Source organism: Ambystoma mexicanum, chromosome 10, assembly GCF_040938575.1.
Source record: "Ambystoma mexicanum isolate Mex_15411 chromosome 10, UKY_AmexF1_1, whole genome shotgun sequence".
NCBI lineage: Eukaryota > Metazoa > Chordata > Amphibia > Caudata > Ambystomatidae > Ambystoma > Ambystoma mexicanum.
Genome location: NC_090932.1, coordinates 881,561,552 through 881,576,776, shown reverse-complemented (window position 1 = coordinate 881,576,776; position 15,225 = coordinate 881,561,552). Strand labels below are relative to the sequence as shown.

Genomic DNA, 15,225 nt, shown 5'->3' with positions numbered 1-15,225 from the left:
CTCACAAGTCCAGAAGGTCCGGGAACCAGATCTGTCTCGGCCACGCCGGTGAGATGAGGATCATCCTGCACCTGGTCATCTTGAGCTGGTTGATGAGACGGAGCAGCAACGGCAACGGAGAGAACGCGTACAGGAACAGGCCGTCCCAAGGGAACGAGAAAGTATCGCCCATGCTCCTCGGTTGTGTGAACCTGCTGGTGAACCTCTGGCACTTGGAGTTCGTCGCCGTCGCGAACAGGTCGATCTGGGGTTTGCCCCACCGTTGAAAGAGCCGATCCACCGGGTCCTGGCGTAGTTCCCACTCGTGGCACGAGTGCAGCTCCCTGCTGAGTGAGTCGGCGATGGTGTTTTTTTATTCCTGCCAGGTGGAAGGGAACCAGAAACATCCCCTGGGTGACGGCCCAGTGCCACAGATCCTGGGCCTCCTTGGATAGGGCTGGGGATCTGGTGCCTCCCTGCTTCCGGATGTAGAACATCGTGGTGGTGTTGTCGGTGAAGATCCTCACCACTTTGTCCTTGAGCGACGGAAGGAACGACTTGAGCGCCCAGAACATGACTCGTAGCTCCAGGATGTTGATGTGAAGAGACCTCTCCTCCGGGAGCCAGAGGCCTCTTGCGTAGAGATCTGCGGTGTGGGCCCCCACATCCCTCCAGGGAGGCGTCCGTCGTTACCGTCTCCCGATACGCCGGGGCCTGAAAGTCCATGCCTGCCACGAGGTGCGCACGGGCACCCCACCATAGAATCGCCCGACGGAACGCCTCGAACGGGATTCTGTCTTTGAAGCTTCCCGCCGCTTGAATCCAGTGGGCGTCGAGGAACTCTTGTAGCGGACGCATCCGAAGTCTGCAAAGGGGCACAAGGTAGATGCATGAGGACATCATCCCGAGGAGGGACTTGATGGACCTCACTCTGGCCACATCCGTGGCTAACAGGCGCTGCACCTTGCCCAAAATGGCCTTCGTCCTTTCTTCCAACGGAGATGCCAACCGCTTCACTGTATCTAGCTTAGCTCCCAGAAACAGTGACACCTGTGACGGGACCAGATGGGATTTGGGGTAGTTGATGGTGAATCCCAGCTCCGTGAGCAGGCGGAGGGTCCTCGCTGTGTGTTCGATGGCAAGTTCTCTTGTCCTTGCCCGGATTAGCCAGTCATCCAGGTAGGTAGACGTGGATCCCTTGCAGGCGCAGCCAGAGGTGCGAGGCACTTGGTGAACACCCTGGGTGCCGACTTTAATCCGAACGGCAGGGCTCTGAATTGGTAGTGACGCCCCTGGACTACGAATCTGAGGAACTTTGTGTCCTTTTAGAATGGGGATGTGGAAGTAAGCATCCTCCAGGTCCAGCAACGATAGGAAGTCGCCCTCCTCCAGCTGTCCCAGCACGTGCTGGAGGGTGACCATCCTGAATTTCTGTGCCTTGATGTACTTGTTCAACCGACGCAGGTCCAGGATGGGGCGCCAACCGCCTGTCTTCTTTCTGACGAGGAAGTATCTTGAGTATACTCCGGAGCCCCGGAGCCTCTTGGGGACGAGCTCGATGGCACCCTTCTTGAGCATCGCCCTTACCTCCAACAGCAGTTGAGGGACGTGATTCTCCTTCCTGGCCACGGGAGGAATGCGAGGACACTTGAAATTCCAGCGAGTGTCCGCGGGCCAGGGTGTCCAGCACCCAACGGTCGGTGGTGATGGACTCCCACACGCTGACGAACTTCGTCAGCCGGCCTCCCACCGGGGTGCTTCGGTCGGGGCCCGACGCTACGGCCGGTTCAGTCCTGCTTGGAAGAGGCCTTGCCGCCTTGGCCTCCTTGCCGACGGCGGCGAGACCCTCCTTGCTTGCCGCGGCCTCTGTAGGCCTCCTGGGACGAGGAGCGTGCCGCCTGGCGGTAAGTAGAAGAGCCGCCGCTGGATCCCTTGGAGGCTCCCCGTCTGGCTCCGGAGCTCCAAAAGGTCCGCCATTGCTGAAGGACTCCTAGGGCTCGGGCTGTTTGTGTCTGTCTTGATGGCCTGGAGGGACTCATCCACCGTCTTTCCAAACAGGTTGTTGCCGTCGAACGGCATGTCCAACACTCTGGTCTGGACGTCCTGGCGAAAGTCCGTCGCCTTGAGCCATCCTCGTCATCGGAGGCAAACCCTGTTGCCCAGTTGGCGAAATCCGGCATAGGCAATGTCCGTTGCCACCGCTATGGCGTGATCCGACGCCACCTCGCCTTCCTGCAGAATCTGTAGGGCCTCCGCCCTCTTGTCGTCCGGTAGGAAGTCTAGCAGAGGAGCCATCTTGAACCAAAGCTCTCTGTCATAACGGGCCACAATCGCTAAGGCATTGGCCGCCTGAATCATTGTTGCCGCCAACATGACGACTCGTCGTCCCATGGAGTCCAACTTCTTGCCCTCGCTTCCCGGCGGGGAAGTGGAAGTTGAAGCCGCCGCACCCGCTGCTTTCTTCTTGGCCGCTGCCGAGACGACAGTCTGGCGTGGGCTGGGCCCTGAGACACAAGGGGGCGGCATCGGGGACCCGGTACTACTTCTCGTACCTGTCCCTCTTGATGGGTGTCGTGGAAGGGTTCTTGAGGATAGCCAGCCCCTCGTCCCAGATGTCGTCGAGCAACAGCACCGCGAGGACTGTCTTTCTCTTGGCCTCTCGTCGTTGGTAAAGAAAACCTTCCTTTTTCTGTTCCTCAGGGCAGAGCTGGAAGAGCTCGGATGCCCTGGCTATCATGGCGTGAAAAGAGCCAATTTCGTCGGGCGGAGAGGCCCGAGGGGGGGTGGGTGATGACAGGATGTCCGTTGTGTCATCGCCGCCGTCGTCCGTCCCCATCGCTGTATCTGTCACCGTATCCTCCCGACGGTCCGACGAGGGGTCCACAGGCCTCGCGGGCACGAAGGGCGGAGCGGGGTGGACTTTCCTCCGCTTGTTCGGAGGGCTTCCCGACGGGCCTGGTTCTGGATCCTCCCTCGGGGTCCGTGGTAGCCTCGTCCTTATCTCAGTACATAAGGATTGGATCGCCAACAAAATGGCTGCCAAGTTACCCTGGGCTCGGGTAATGGCTGCGATGGACTGGGCCCTCGTCGCCATCGTTGCTATCTTCGATTAGATCAGCGGGTACCTTCCCCTGGGATTGAACCTTCTCGAACCTCTCGTTGAGGCCTATGAACCTCTTGTTGAGGCCTTTCACGGTTTCCACCGGATCCTCCTCGGAGGCTGAATCCGAGTACGTAATGGCCACCGCCCCCCCCCTCTTTTTCCGCCGGGGTCTTAACGATGGTCTGCAAAGAGGATTTCCCGCCGCGGTGGCAGGGAAACTGAGCCCCGAGGCCGCCTCCACTGTTTTAGCCTCTGCCGGCTTTGCCAGGGCCGCTGCGGCAACCTCGATACAGGCCTTTGCCGGGTGGATCAAGGCCCTCACCACCTTAGGTGCGTCCTGGGCCTTCGCTTTGGGGGCAGGGTCATCGCCTCGCTCCCCCTCGGCTCCCTTCGAGATCGACCGGGGCCTCTACAGAAACTTACCCGGGTTCTCTGACTTCCTCTTCCCCGAACCAGAGCGCTGGCTCGTGGTTTATCGTGCCGGGGAAGTCGTGCCTTGCCTGGCAGCCGAGGAGCCCGACCTTTCGGCGCTCCCGGTGCCCGCAGACTCGCAGTGCTTGGCCTTCTGTTGGGCCCCCGTTGCCGGGGGCGCCCTCACAGGACTTAGAAGACCGCTCAGACTTTTTCTCCGCCTTTTCACCTGCTGTGCGCTTCTACAGCCAGGCGGCGAGGCGGGAACGATCTTGCTTGGTCCGTTCCGACAGGTTCTTGCAGAACGCACAGTCCTCCACATGCGTCTTGTCCTCATGAAGGCAGTAGAGACATCTCGAATGCTCGTCCTCCTTGAAAACATTTTGCAATCCGCATCCTGGGCAGCTCCTGAACAGCTTGGATCCGGGTGTCGAGCTTCCCTTGTCCTGGGCCATGTCCGTTGAGGTAGGCCACAGATCTTCTGGAATACTCCAAGAAACGTAACTCGACGAAAACTTCACCCTTGAGGGGCGTGTAATAATTCCGAAACCGGTCGCCGTTATCAGAAGTAGAAACGGTGGAGCTTGAGGCTCGATTAACCGAAAAAATGAGAAAAAATCTCCTGAAAAAGTGTGAAAACGCAGTAAAAGCTCGAGAGCTAAAACACGAGGACTCCCAACACTTGAACGTGCAGTAAAAGTCTGAGGATGGCTGCCAGGGGAGGGGCTTAGGTAGAGGGCAGTCATTGGCTGGGGGCAGTATGACCCAGAGATCAGTGATTGGTTACTACTAAGAAAGACAGATCAGAAACAAAACCGATACTGATTTTTTCTTTACCGAGGATTCCCGGCCTGACGGGGAATATTCATGAGCATGTGAATCTATGCCAGACCCCATGCTGGAGAATGTTGCTCCTGGATTACACATGGCTCGGTTATGTGGATGATTAACTCTTATTAGGCAAAACAGGCATACACCTTGAACACGGTATTACCCAAATTGGTCGTTTACAATTGTTCGAATGAACAATTGACCGAATTTAAAGGTTCACAATTGACCTTTTCACAATTGACCAAATATATATATATGTTGTTTTGGGGGGTTTGGCGTTGGGTGGGGGGTTTCCCCCCACATATATGGTACAATTGACCTTCACAATTCGGTCAATTGTGAAAAGGTCAATTGTCATTCGAGCAGTTGTAAAACGATCAATTCGTATACAACCCTTGAACACACCACAGATGCTACATGGGAGTACTCTTTAGGATCGGTTTCTTAGTTTGGAGGAATTCAAAAACAGATTTATTCGCTGCATTTGTCAAAGCTAACATTTTACATTGAATTTAAATAGTAAACTGCTGCAGGAAGCAGTTGAATTTATATATCTGGGTTAAAATTCATAACGACATGAATTCGAAACATTTAGAGGAAGTGATCTATGGTAAACTGCAGCCTGTCACTGTTAGACTAAATAAGTTTGGGTGGGAATGTTACATGGCAGCACCTTTTATTGACTTATAAAATGAAACTAATTCCTAAAGTGCTGTATATCACTGACGTCATTCCAACTATAGAAGTAAGTTAGTTGTCTAAAGTGAAAGGCTGCAGTTTGAGATCACCCATTGGGCTAGCTCAATACTTGGCGGTATAAACGATTAGAACAGAAGTGGGCACCAAAAATCACTGCAGGCCTGTTAGACAGTGAGGCTTATATGTCAAGAATAAGAATGCACAGGATAACACTTCCCATGCAACGTATAGAGTAGCTGCAAAATTAGGCTCTTCTAATGCCCTATCAAATTATATTGGAGTGTGAGAATTTTTGAAAACTATTACTATAAAGGCAGTGGACAGCTGCAATGGGAGAGGGAAATAATATTAAGGCAATGGGTTGGAAATCATAACCACACATGTAAATAAAAGCTAATGACAGAATATCTTGATGCTTTTCCGAACTATAAGTTGGTGCAGAACTATATTGAGAAATTCCCTTAAAAAAAAAAAACAGTACAGATTATACGCGTTTTAGCTTCAATCTGCAATTAACATGACATTGTAGGGATTCGGTTGAAAAGTCAACAAAATTGCTGTGCCGTTTTTGTCCTGATCCTTTTTGCACTGAATCTCAAACATTGGTTTATTTATTGTTTTTTGATTACTTGTTTTTTAGCTGGAGTTACAATGCAAGATAAAAATGATGATTTTTGGCGAAATCTGATGCAGGTTAATTTAAGCAATTGTAGGCATTTCTAATACATTGCACATTGATGGTGATTTTTAGTCCGTGTTAGGTTGTCCATAAACCACGTCACTGTTACAATTAAAAAATAATCTCTCTTGATGGACAGGAAAAATAGTTTGAAAACTTTTTGTAGACTTGTTGCCTTCCCATCATAATGTTTACGTTTGTCTAACATGTCTTCCCGAAATCCCATCCTATGCAATAAATTGTCCATCACCCTTTTAGTAACATTTGAGCAATTTACAATGAAATGTTCAGATGGGAGAAGCAACCTCATTACTTTAGCATCCTTGACTAATGAAGCAACAAAGAGAAGCAGGAAAAGTCGAACAGATGGCAATTTAGTACAAACATTGAGCAGCACAGCAAAAATCTGGTCAAAAGGGGGAGAGATTATCCCTTAAAAAAACACCAGTCACATGACAGTGCCAAAAGAAGACAAACAAAATGTATCCTGTATAGAGGATGAATATGAAGGCTTGAGTAACTCCAAATCCACTTTAAAAGCTTTAACTAAAATCTGTGTAATGACATACCGGTACACATTTCATAATCCACAACTAACCAATTCACAGCGTCATTAGCACACGTTCTCAGTCCGATTGTGGTTAATGGTTAAAATATAAACAATGGTATTCGTGTGGTCCGTTCGTTCTTTTAATCGGCAATAGACGAGTGATATAAATAAAGATGCCACGCGTGGACAGGAGCCGGGGACGCATAAGGAATGCCGCCGGTGCCTGGTCAGGCGACAATAGGAAAGGCAGAGGGAATAATTTGAACAAGTGGCGAGTTACCTGGGCGGAGCTGGCAGCCACAGAGATGCAGTCGATAAAGCTGTGCCGGAGAGAGAAGAAGGCCACTACCTGCTGCCAGCGGGAGGGCTCCGCATCAGCCCGAAGCTCCTCTGCCGAACCCTTCCGGGCCCAGGGCTTCTGCTTGGGGCCTACAGAGCTGTGGCTGGAGCCTGCGTTTCCACCTCGGGAGCCGCGCGCGTACAGGAGGGTGTTGTTCCCAAAAATGTAATTCATCTCCGCAGCTCTGCAGGTGGTTGCCAGGCAGGCGTACTCTTCTCTCCCAGCTGCAGAGCGGCGAAATGAGCAGGATAACTGCAGCTAGAATTACAGCAGCATCGCTAGCAAAGCAGGCGGGAGAACATCTCGAGAAACCAGCTTCATTTTTCGCCCCCCTTCCGCTTGCTCCCCCCTGCCCTCTACCTGGCCGTTGTCTGGAAGGCGGGGCTCATTACTGCAGTCTGAGGAGGCAAAGCAACTTGGGTTTCCGTTTCACGATCATTCTTTCAGCCGGGTCTGCAGGGATGAAAGGCTGCTGTTCTTTTGTTAGCAGATAACTAAGCAGCCTGAGAGCCAGGAAGTGAGGTCGATTAGCAGGTAGAAGGATGCTCCCAGCATTGCACTACCGAGGCTCCCAGGGGCTGTCTGATTTAATGAAGAGTGTGTGTGTGTGTGTGTGTGTGTGTGTATGTCAGGGGGAGGGGAGAGTAGCTATGAATTACCAAGTTTCAATCACTGCCTTCACTTCAATCCAATGGCATTCTCAATGCATGCATTAATTATGAACATGGCCTGAACCAAACAAGAAAGGTGTAATGTTATTGCACCGTGCGAGCTTGCGCTATTTCTGTCATACAAAACACCAACCACGTATGTAAACTTGCAGAAGGTAAAGTCGAGCGCTATGTTCCGGTAATTATCTTGCATTGATATTCATTTTCAGTAATATCGTATTTTGCTTTAAAAAACAAAGGCGAATGCGAACAATCCATTTTAATGCAGTACAGCTATCGTCTCCGAGAGATTAGTATTTAATGTAATTAAGGGGTTCTTGGCAGTAGGGTCTAACATGCGGGCGCACTGTTAGAGCACAGACCTAGCAATTGTAATGACCATGTCTATTAGGATATGTAAGGCTGACACAATTATACCCATCATACATGCATAATGTGCCCAACGCAGACACAGTTACAATTCTTTTAATTATGCTGTCAATTACAGATCTCGGCTCACTCCCTGCATTCACAGCAGCCTGGGCCCCGGACATAAAATTCCTTTGCAATTTTTAACGAAAAGGAGGATATTCGAATCCCTGACAGGAAATAAAACCCGCAAGCGCCTAAATATATCTGTAATACTAAAGGTGCTCCGCTAAAGATTGTGGTTGGAAAAGTAAAAATTGGGAAACCATTGACCATGCTGAATTTACTCCCGCCTTCCCTATTGCAATTCGATACAGAAATTAGAAGCAGTTGCGTTTCTAGAAGTATTGATGCATCAACAAAATCAAAAATTCCCCAGGAATTTATGTGGTCAGTGTATGTATTTATTCATTAGTTATTTTTAATGAACCTTTACAGCAAATGGTGTTTCAAGGTGCCACAAGACAAAAAAAAATGAGGGGGGAGAAACAAGGATGAAGAATCGCAAAAAACGGTCCTACTAGGACTTGTGTCGTTTGCATTGTGCAACAAGAAGTGCAGGGCAGAGGGGGCAGGGAGTGGGACTGCGGAATGCGCTAATGCTCAGGTGGGAAGGGAACAGTGAAGAGCAAGCAAGTACTGAGGGTGGCAGAGAGCAGGGGGGGCCTTGGGCTAGTCGAGTGCTAAGGGGAGGATAGGTGGACAAGTGCGAGGGGGTCATTCCAAGTGCAAGCATGGGGATGGATCGAGCTCAGTAGGGGTGTAGGCCCCGCCAGGCTAGTACAGGAGGAGGGAGCCTGGTAGGGCAAGTGCAGCTGGGGGGGGGGGGGTGGGAGGGGTCGAGAATGTCCCGATATTACAGTGGTAACAGGGGGGCAGAGAGGAATGCATCAGCTAAAAACAGGCATTATAGCAGTAATTACAGTGTGATTACGGACCATGGGAGGAACGGAAACTGAGGAAACAAAAATAAATTGGGGGTGGGGCGTCTGTTGTGATCACATCTACTAGGCAGGAGGAAATTGGTATTTGTGCCAGAGGCTCAGGCCAATGGGCCCCAAAGAAACCGATTGGTGCAACATGTGCAGTGGCCATGGCCGAAGGCCAGGACGAGAGTGCTTGAAAGAAACCTAGTGTATTAAAATATACAGTGGGCAAAGGCCATGCTCACTGGTCAGGGCCAAAGGCCGTTGTTAGTGGGCACTAAAGAAACCCATTTTTATTTTTTAAATATGTTTTACATTTGTAAAGTGCACAAAAAGTCTTGGGCATTGAGGTGCTGTTACAACCAGTTACATGAGCAGACTGGTCCAAAACACTTGAAATTAATTGAAAAAACATTAGTTAAGGGACAATAAAGGTGATCAGATTTAACGCAATAAAATCATTGATATTCAGCAGATGTGGGAGGTGATAATCTTAACTTGGCGTCCCCCCTGTTGTAAAGCCCATGAGCACATAGATAACAAATGGTATTCACAATGAAAAAAAGAATGGGAGGCCAGCAAGATAGCTCACTGGGTTGAATGCTCGCTGCTGCGCTCTGTGTGTGTTCTGCAGGTCGCAAGTTCGAATCCTGGCCAACTCAGCCTTTCATCCTTCCAAGGTTGATAAACGAATACCAACTGCAGGTTGAGTGATATTGTATGCATATGTTTTCTAAGTAAAGTGCTCAGGCCTAAGTGCTGAATAAATAACACAGTAGATCCTAGGGGTCATCAACGGGTGGGGCACGGTGAGTCAAGATTATCATCTTTTAAGGGTTTTGAGGAGTTAAATCAGAACACCTTATCTGTCCCCCCAACTGAAGTGTTTTTTATATACATATATATATTACACATCCACATTAGTGGCTGTGTAGTTATGGTTAAGTTGCTGTTTCCATAGGAAGAGCACTTTTTGGGCGGCTTATGACTCTGTTCCCCCCGGAAGTTTGGTGATGTTAGGTCCAGTGGGGGAAAAGTTATAGGGGGGGGGGGTACCAAAATGTCTTTTTTCTCATAGACTGAATGGGGGGAAAAAACATTGCGGATGCCTACAGCCCAAACCGCTGGACGGATTTTCACCAAATTTGCAGCAGGAGCTTGGTCCCGAAAGCGTGCTTTTGTAAATTTGGTGACAATCCGTCCAGTAGTTTTCTATAAAACGACCAACAAGTATGTCTAAACAAATTAGTGAAATCTATGTCTGCTCCGCGGTCACACTTCCTTGTTCGCTCCGCGGACAAGAAATCGATTGGCTAATCCGTAGCGTCATGTCCGCGGACATGTGGCGCGGTCACTGATTGGTTGTGGAACAGCGTGAAGTGCGTCAGATTCTTTCGCTGCGCCCGCCATCTTTTGTTCGTGTTTTGGTGTACGAGGACATCGCCGGTAACATAAAACAAGACACCACTGCACTTGTTACACTTATGAAATAATGTTTCGGAAGGTGAGCGTTAATAAGGCTGGGTTGGGATGGGATGTGGCAGCAGGAAGTCAAAAAGTGGTGCTTTCTTGTCACCAAAGTCGTACGGTAAATTGGAAGCTGGTGCTCAATATACAGCGAAGAATTACTACGTCTGTGTTACAATGTATTTGGAATAATATTGCAGTCAGACTGGCATCCTAGAGTTTGGAATCTGAGGCAGCCGCTTGCACTGTTTGATGGAAACAGCGGTTCTGCAAGTGTATGGGAGTAGCGGTTCTCATGAATGGATTCTCATATGTTGTTGCAAAGTGAGAATGTATTTGCATTCTGAGTGAAGGTCACTTGCTTTGCTTTTTTGGTTGCGAGCTCAGTAAGCCCACGCATCCGACTGAACCCATAAGGGTCAATTGTTTTTTGACCTTGAGCGAAAGGGAAAACTCATTAACAATGCAGGGAGTGAAAGTCTGCAAAAAATACCATTTGATAATGTTATGTTTAAAAAATGTTTGTAAGGCACATGAAATATCAGTTCACGAAGAATCTTTGGTGCAAATACATTGCTGTCTGACTGTACTGAAACCAATGGAGGCGGTAAATATCTTGTAAGTTTAATTTTGGCGACTCTACACCGGACCAAGTTTAAATTTGTTATTAGCACAACAATAATTTTGACAATATAACTGAAGTATTATGTTTCTGTGCAGTTGTCATTTTTTTCACTTACGGAGAGTGCAGATTCTCCGCTTTTGCAGGCTATGCCTAGACTCGCCCTTGTTCAACGCTAATATTTCTTCTTTAAAATGTCACGTTTGACCACATCGCTTTGTGTATCACTTTGCACGTTCTGTTGGTCTTTTTTTTAAATCACGAGATGTCATTTTTAACACTTGAACATTAATTTTGGCTTTGTAACTGAAGTACCATCTTTCTGTGTAGCTGTCATTTTTTTTAACTTATAGAGAGTGCAGATTCTTGGCGTTTGTAGGCTGTCACTAGATTTACCCATGTTCAACACTAATATTTTCTTAAAATGTCATGTATGACCACTTCGATAAGTGTATTAGTTTCCACATTCTTTGTCTTTTTTGAAATTGTTTGCTAAAGGTTGGGTATTGATTCGTATTTTCTCTTACGTTTTCTGACCAGCTACATCCTGCTTTACTGTGCATGCCATGGATTCCAGATGCCGGGTGATGGCTTCTTTGGACGCCAGATGCAAATGCTCGTGACCGGCTGCCTGTCCGTCCCAATTTTGTGGGATGATCGCACCGGCCCCCTTTGTCCATACGCTGAAGTGGCCATTAGGAGTAACATAACATCTTTTATTGTGGTGTAGGCCAAAGGTCATGGCGACGTCTTGCAAATCACTGTGAACAAAGCGGTTTATCGAAAACGCATACTTTGTGTATGGGAAAAGAACAACGTGTGCCTCACCATTAGCATTTTCGATGACGCCCATCGAAACAATGTTACAATTTGATTGAAAATGGGAATAGTCAGAATGTCTCGGACAGTTTATTGTGAAATAAAACTACTTTACAAATTCTAAAATGTTAATGTTTTCTTTTAAAAACCAGTGTATTTTCTCAAAATGTAACGTGTTACGTTGTATGTCGCTGTATGTTCATTTTCAGGTTCTGCGTCATGGCACGTAGGTGCTTATGGGCACATTTGGCTACGGTGGAGAGGAATGTCATCCAAAAAAGGTGTAGAATCTCATTAGGGTTGGTGATGTGACGAGATGTGGGAATGTTTTCATATTACACAAGTGTCGTGATGTCGTTAAAAAACGTAGCGGTATACGTTTATTGACTGAAGGGTTGGCTGCAGCTATGGGGAGTGGGCAGAATGTCAGGGTCATGGTATAAGCTCATGATCCGCACAATGTGGCTACTAGCCATGACCAGAAGGGAGAAAAGATAGCATTACAGTGGCCATGTCCACCTGGGACTGGCTTTGTGATAAAGTTGTTTAACATTTGGATACATTTGAAAGGGAAGAAAAAAGTGCTTGTGGTAATATGTTAACAGGGTTTCCTTTTTGCAGGCTGCCATGGAAAGCGAAGAGGGGCCCTGAATGGAACAACCTCTTTCACTTTCTATGGTGGCCATATTGGAAAGGGATTTTGTTTTCTAATCCGGGACGCCTCAGGCGCCCCGGATTAGAACCAAAAATCCTCCTTTTTCAGTAGCGCGCATTACTGCTTTGCAAATCTACATTGTTAATGGCATTCATTCCCCATTTTAGGGGTGGAAGTGTCCTTTGCGTTTTAAAACAAAAATCTTTTTAAACTGTGAAAGGTGGTTCTTAAAAGCACATTTAGTTTGTGTATGGATGGCTTTTTTTTCAAAGTACAGCTCAGAAGGAAAGGTGCGGATGCAAATGAGCAAAGAGGCATCAAACAGTAATGGGGGCAAGGGGGGGTTACGTGGATGGGCCAGATTGTTGTGCATGTGTTATTTAAAAGCTAGGGGCACTGTTTCTCATGCTCCTTCATTACAGCAGTGATGCTGTTTCTTGGAGAGGAGGGATGGCCTTAGCTCATGTCGTTTTCAGATGAATAGTACTTTTGCTAAAACTATGCACTGTGTACTGCATTGGTAATGGCTGCGCACAAATAGGTGTTGGAGCTGTGCAAGGGAAATGTTGAAGTTCAAAGTTCCTACATCAGTAAAAAATGTATTTCCACACTGTCCACGAGGCATATATCTTATTGTTAAGTGTGTACAGATTCTCGGACACATCACCATGCTGTGCGCCAGCATATGGTCATGTGGCATTCTCCACAAGGTGTGCAATGAAGTCAGATGTTCGTTTACATTATGGTTACGTAGCATTACTAGAAACCTATGAAATTCAGTAAAAAAATGTTGAAGTGACATTATGGTTAAGGGGCCCCTACTAAAAACCTATGAAATTCAGTAAAAAAAAAAAAAAAAAACTTAGTTAACGGGACGTTATGGTTCCAAGTAAAACCGAAAACCCCTTGAAATTCACCAGTTATGGTAAGCTAAGCAACCATAACTCGCACCACCACCGTGCACTGCTAAGATTAACACCCAGGACAAAGATGACATCACAAATGTCATTGATGACATCACTGAACACATCACATCTAGGTACCTCTTTTTTTGTTTACTAACATATGTAAACCAGGTGGCTTTCTTCACTGTCAGTCAGGAATTTAAAAAAATTAAAAATTACTATATATTTGTAGACTTTACCCTTCTCATATGTTCTTACAATACTTCCTTAGGGCACAGTTACATCATATTATTCATATACATAGTAGAAGAAGGAATCCTGAAACACTACAATATTTTGTGTGCATGAAGTTAAATTGTTTGGTTATGGACACTTTCTGGTAAAACTTGCATTGCAGAAATCAAGCGGAAGCTGCAGAGTATTAGTTATTTTCGAAATTCGAAAAGGGACGTCGACAGGGCGTGCCAGTAATACAATCCCTAGTGTGACGTCCACTGTACCCATGGTACTTCACGCGTAGCGGTCCCTCAGGTTGTTTTGTTTCTGACATGAGGTAGTATGATGTGTAGCGTGAGTACAGGTGTATCCAAGCAGATATGTATCAGACAAACTCAATCATCCATCCACCTTCTCTCCAAGGGGAAAAAGGGTGGGCGCGTGTGAATCTAAGCAGATACAAGCATCAGAAATAGGATTACAGTGAGTAATGTATCCCTTCTGAGGCTTGTGGAATCTGCTTAGATCACATGCTGTGCATAGATTAGCGAGCAATGTTAGGAGAAGGTGGTGGGTTGTGAGAAGGTTCATGGGCGAACAGATGTTTTAGAACCACTTGTCCCGCTTTTGTATCTTTCTTGGAATGGTTGTCAATGCAGTAGTGCTGAGTGAAAGTGTACTGAGCTCCATGAAGCAGCTTTGCAAATGCTGTCTAAGGGGACATTTGCAATACATGTCAGAGTAGCTCCTGTGCTCCTTGTGAATTGAGCTCTTGGTGTGAAAGGCAGTGTCGTGTTGACAAAATAGCACTGTTGTATACATCCTACTATCCAACTGGAGAGGGCATTTTTGGAAATAAGTTCTCCTTTTCTGCCTGGGACTATGGAGACAAACAGTCGGGCTGTTTTTCTTAGCGGTCTGGTCTTGTTTGCATAGTAAAGGACTGCCCTTGTTACATCTAGTGTGTGGAGCTTTACCTCGGCTGAGCTTTTTGGGTTCTGGAAGAAAGCCGTAAGCTCAACGGACTGGTTCACATGACATTTTGAGATGAACTTAGGAGAGAACCTAGGACGAGTACGTAAAACCATTTTGTCCTTGTGTATGACAAAGAAAGGATCCTGCACTGACTATGCTTGCAATTCACCAAATGTTCTTATGGAAGTAATAGCTACTAAGAAGGCAGTATTGTAAGTCGGGTGTTCAAGACTTGACTTGTGCATCAGCTCGAAAGGGGGTCCCATGAGCTTAGCAAGTACTACATTGAGATCCCATCCTGGCGGTGGGTTTGAAATTGGAGGGTGGAGTCTCTTTACTCCCTCCATGAATGCTTTGATGACCGGTACCTTCCACCACAATACTTTATTGTGGGAGGTGGAGTAAGCCGACAAGGCCGGCAGGTGGACCTTTATAGAGTTGAATACTAACCCTGAGTCTAGCAAGTGGCGCATATAGTTTAGAATGCTGGATGGGGTACATTGTATGGGGTTTATTTGTTTAGACTGGCACCAAATTACAAATCTCCTCCACTTGTCGAAATAACAGTGTCTAGTGTTTGGCTGTCGTGCCTCCTTGAGGATATACATACACCACTTTGGTAAGTTAAGATGTCCGAACTCTGACTTCAGGAGCCACAATGCCAAGTTTGTAGAGTGAGGTTGCGGGTGCACTGTTAATCCCCTGTGCTGAGCAAGTAAATTGGTTTGGCCAGAGAGCTTGATGGGATCGCACATCGGCAGTTTGCGCTGATGTGGATACCATGGCTGTCTTGCCCACATAGGAGCAACTAGGATGAGCGTCACTTGTTCCTAGTGGATCTTGTTCACCACTTTGTTCATGAGGAGTTGGGGGGGCGGGGAGCGTAAGCACATTTCCCTAACTAGTTAATCCATAGGGCGTTCCCCTTGGAGCCTGGTTGGGGGAACCTGGATGCAACGTCTGGGCATT

At 47.5% G+C, this 15,225-nt stretch overlaps 1 protein-coding gene across 26 annotated transcripts in view; it reads right to left on the bottom strand.

The window, feature by feature from the left end:
* The window catches only part of DLG1 (discs large MAGUK scaffold protein 1), a 2,685,689-nt gene that overhangs the window by 2,003,211 nt on the left and 667,253 nt on the right, over positions 1 to 15,225 (bottom strand). For 2 of the 26 annotated variants that reach the window (XM_069618616.1, XM_069618612.1), the window contains exon 1: positions 6,533 to 7,157. The exons of 21 other annotated variants lie outside the window; for them this stretch is intronic. In XM_069618616.1, coding sequence (XP_069474717.1) covers positions 6,533 to 6,766 — 234 coding nt within the window. In that variant the 5' untranslated portion in view covers positions 6,767 to 7,157. Of the gene's footprint in view, positions 1 to 6,532; positions 7,163 to 15,225 lie in introns of those variants that run through there. 3 more of the 26 variants (XM_069618611.1, XM_069618615.1, XM_069618613.1) reach the window with 3 other exon arrangements.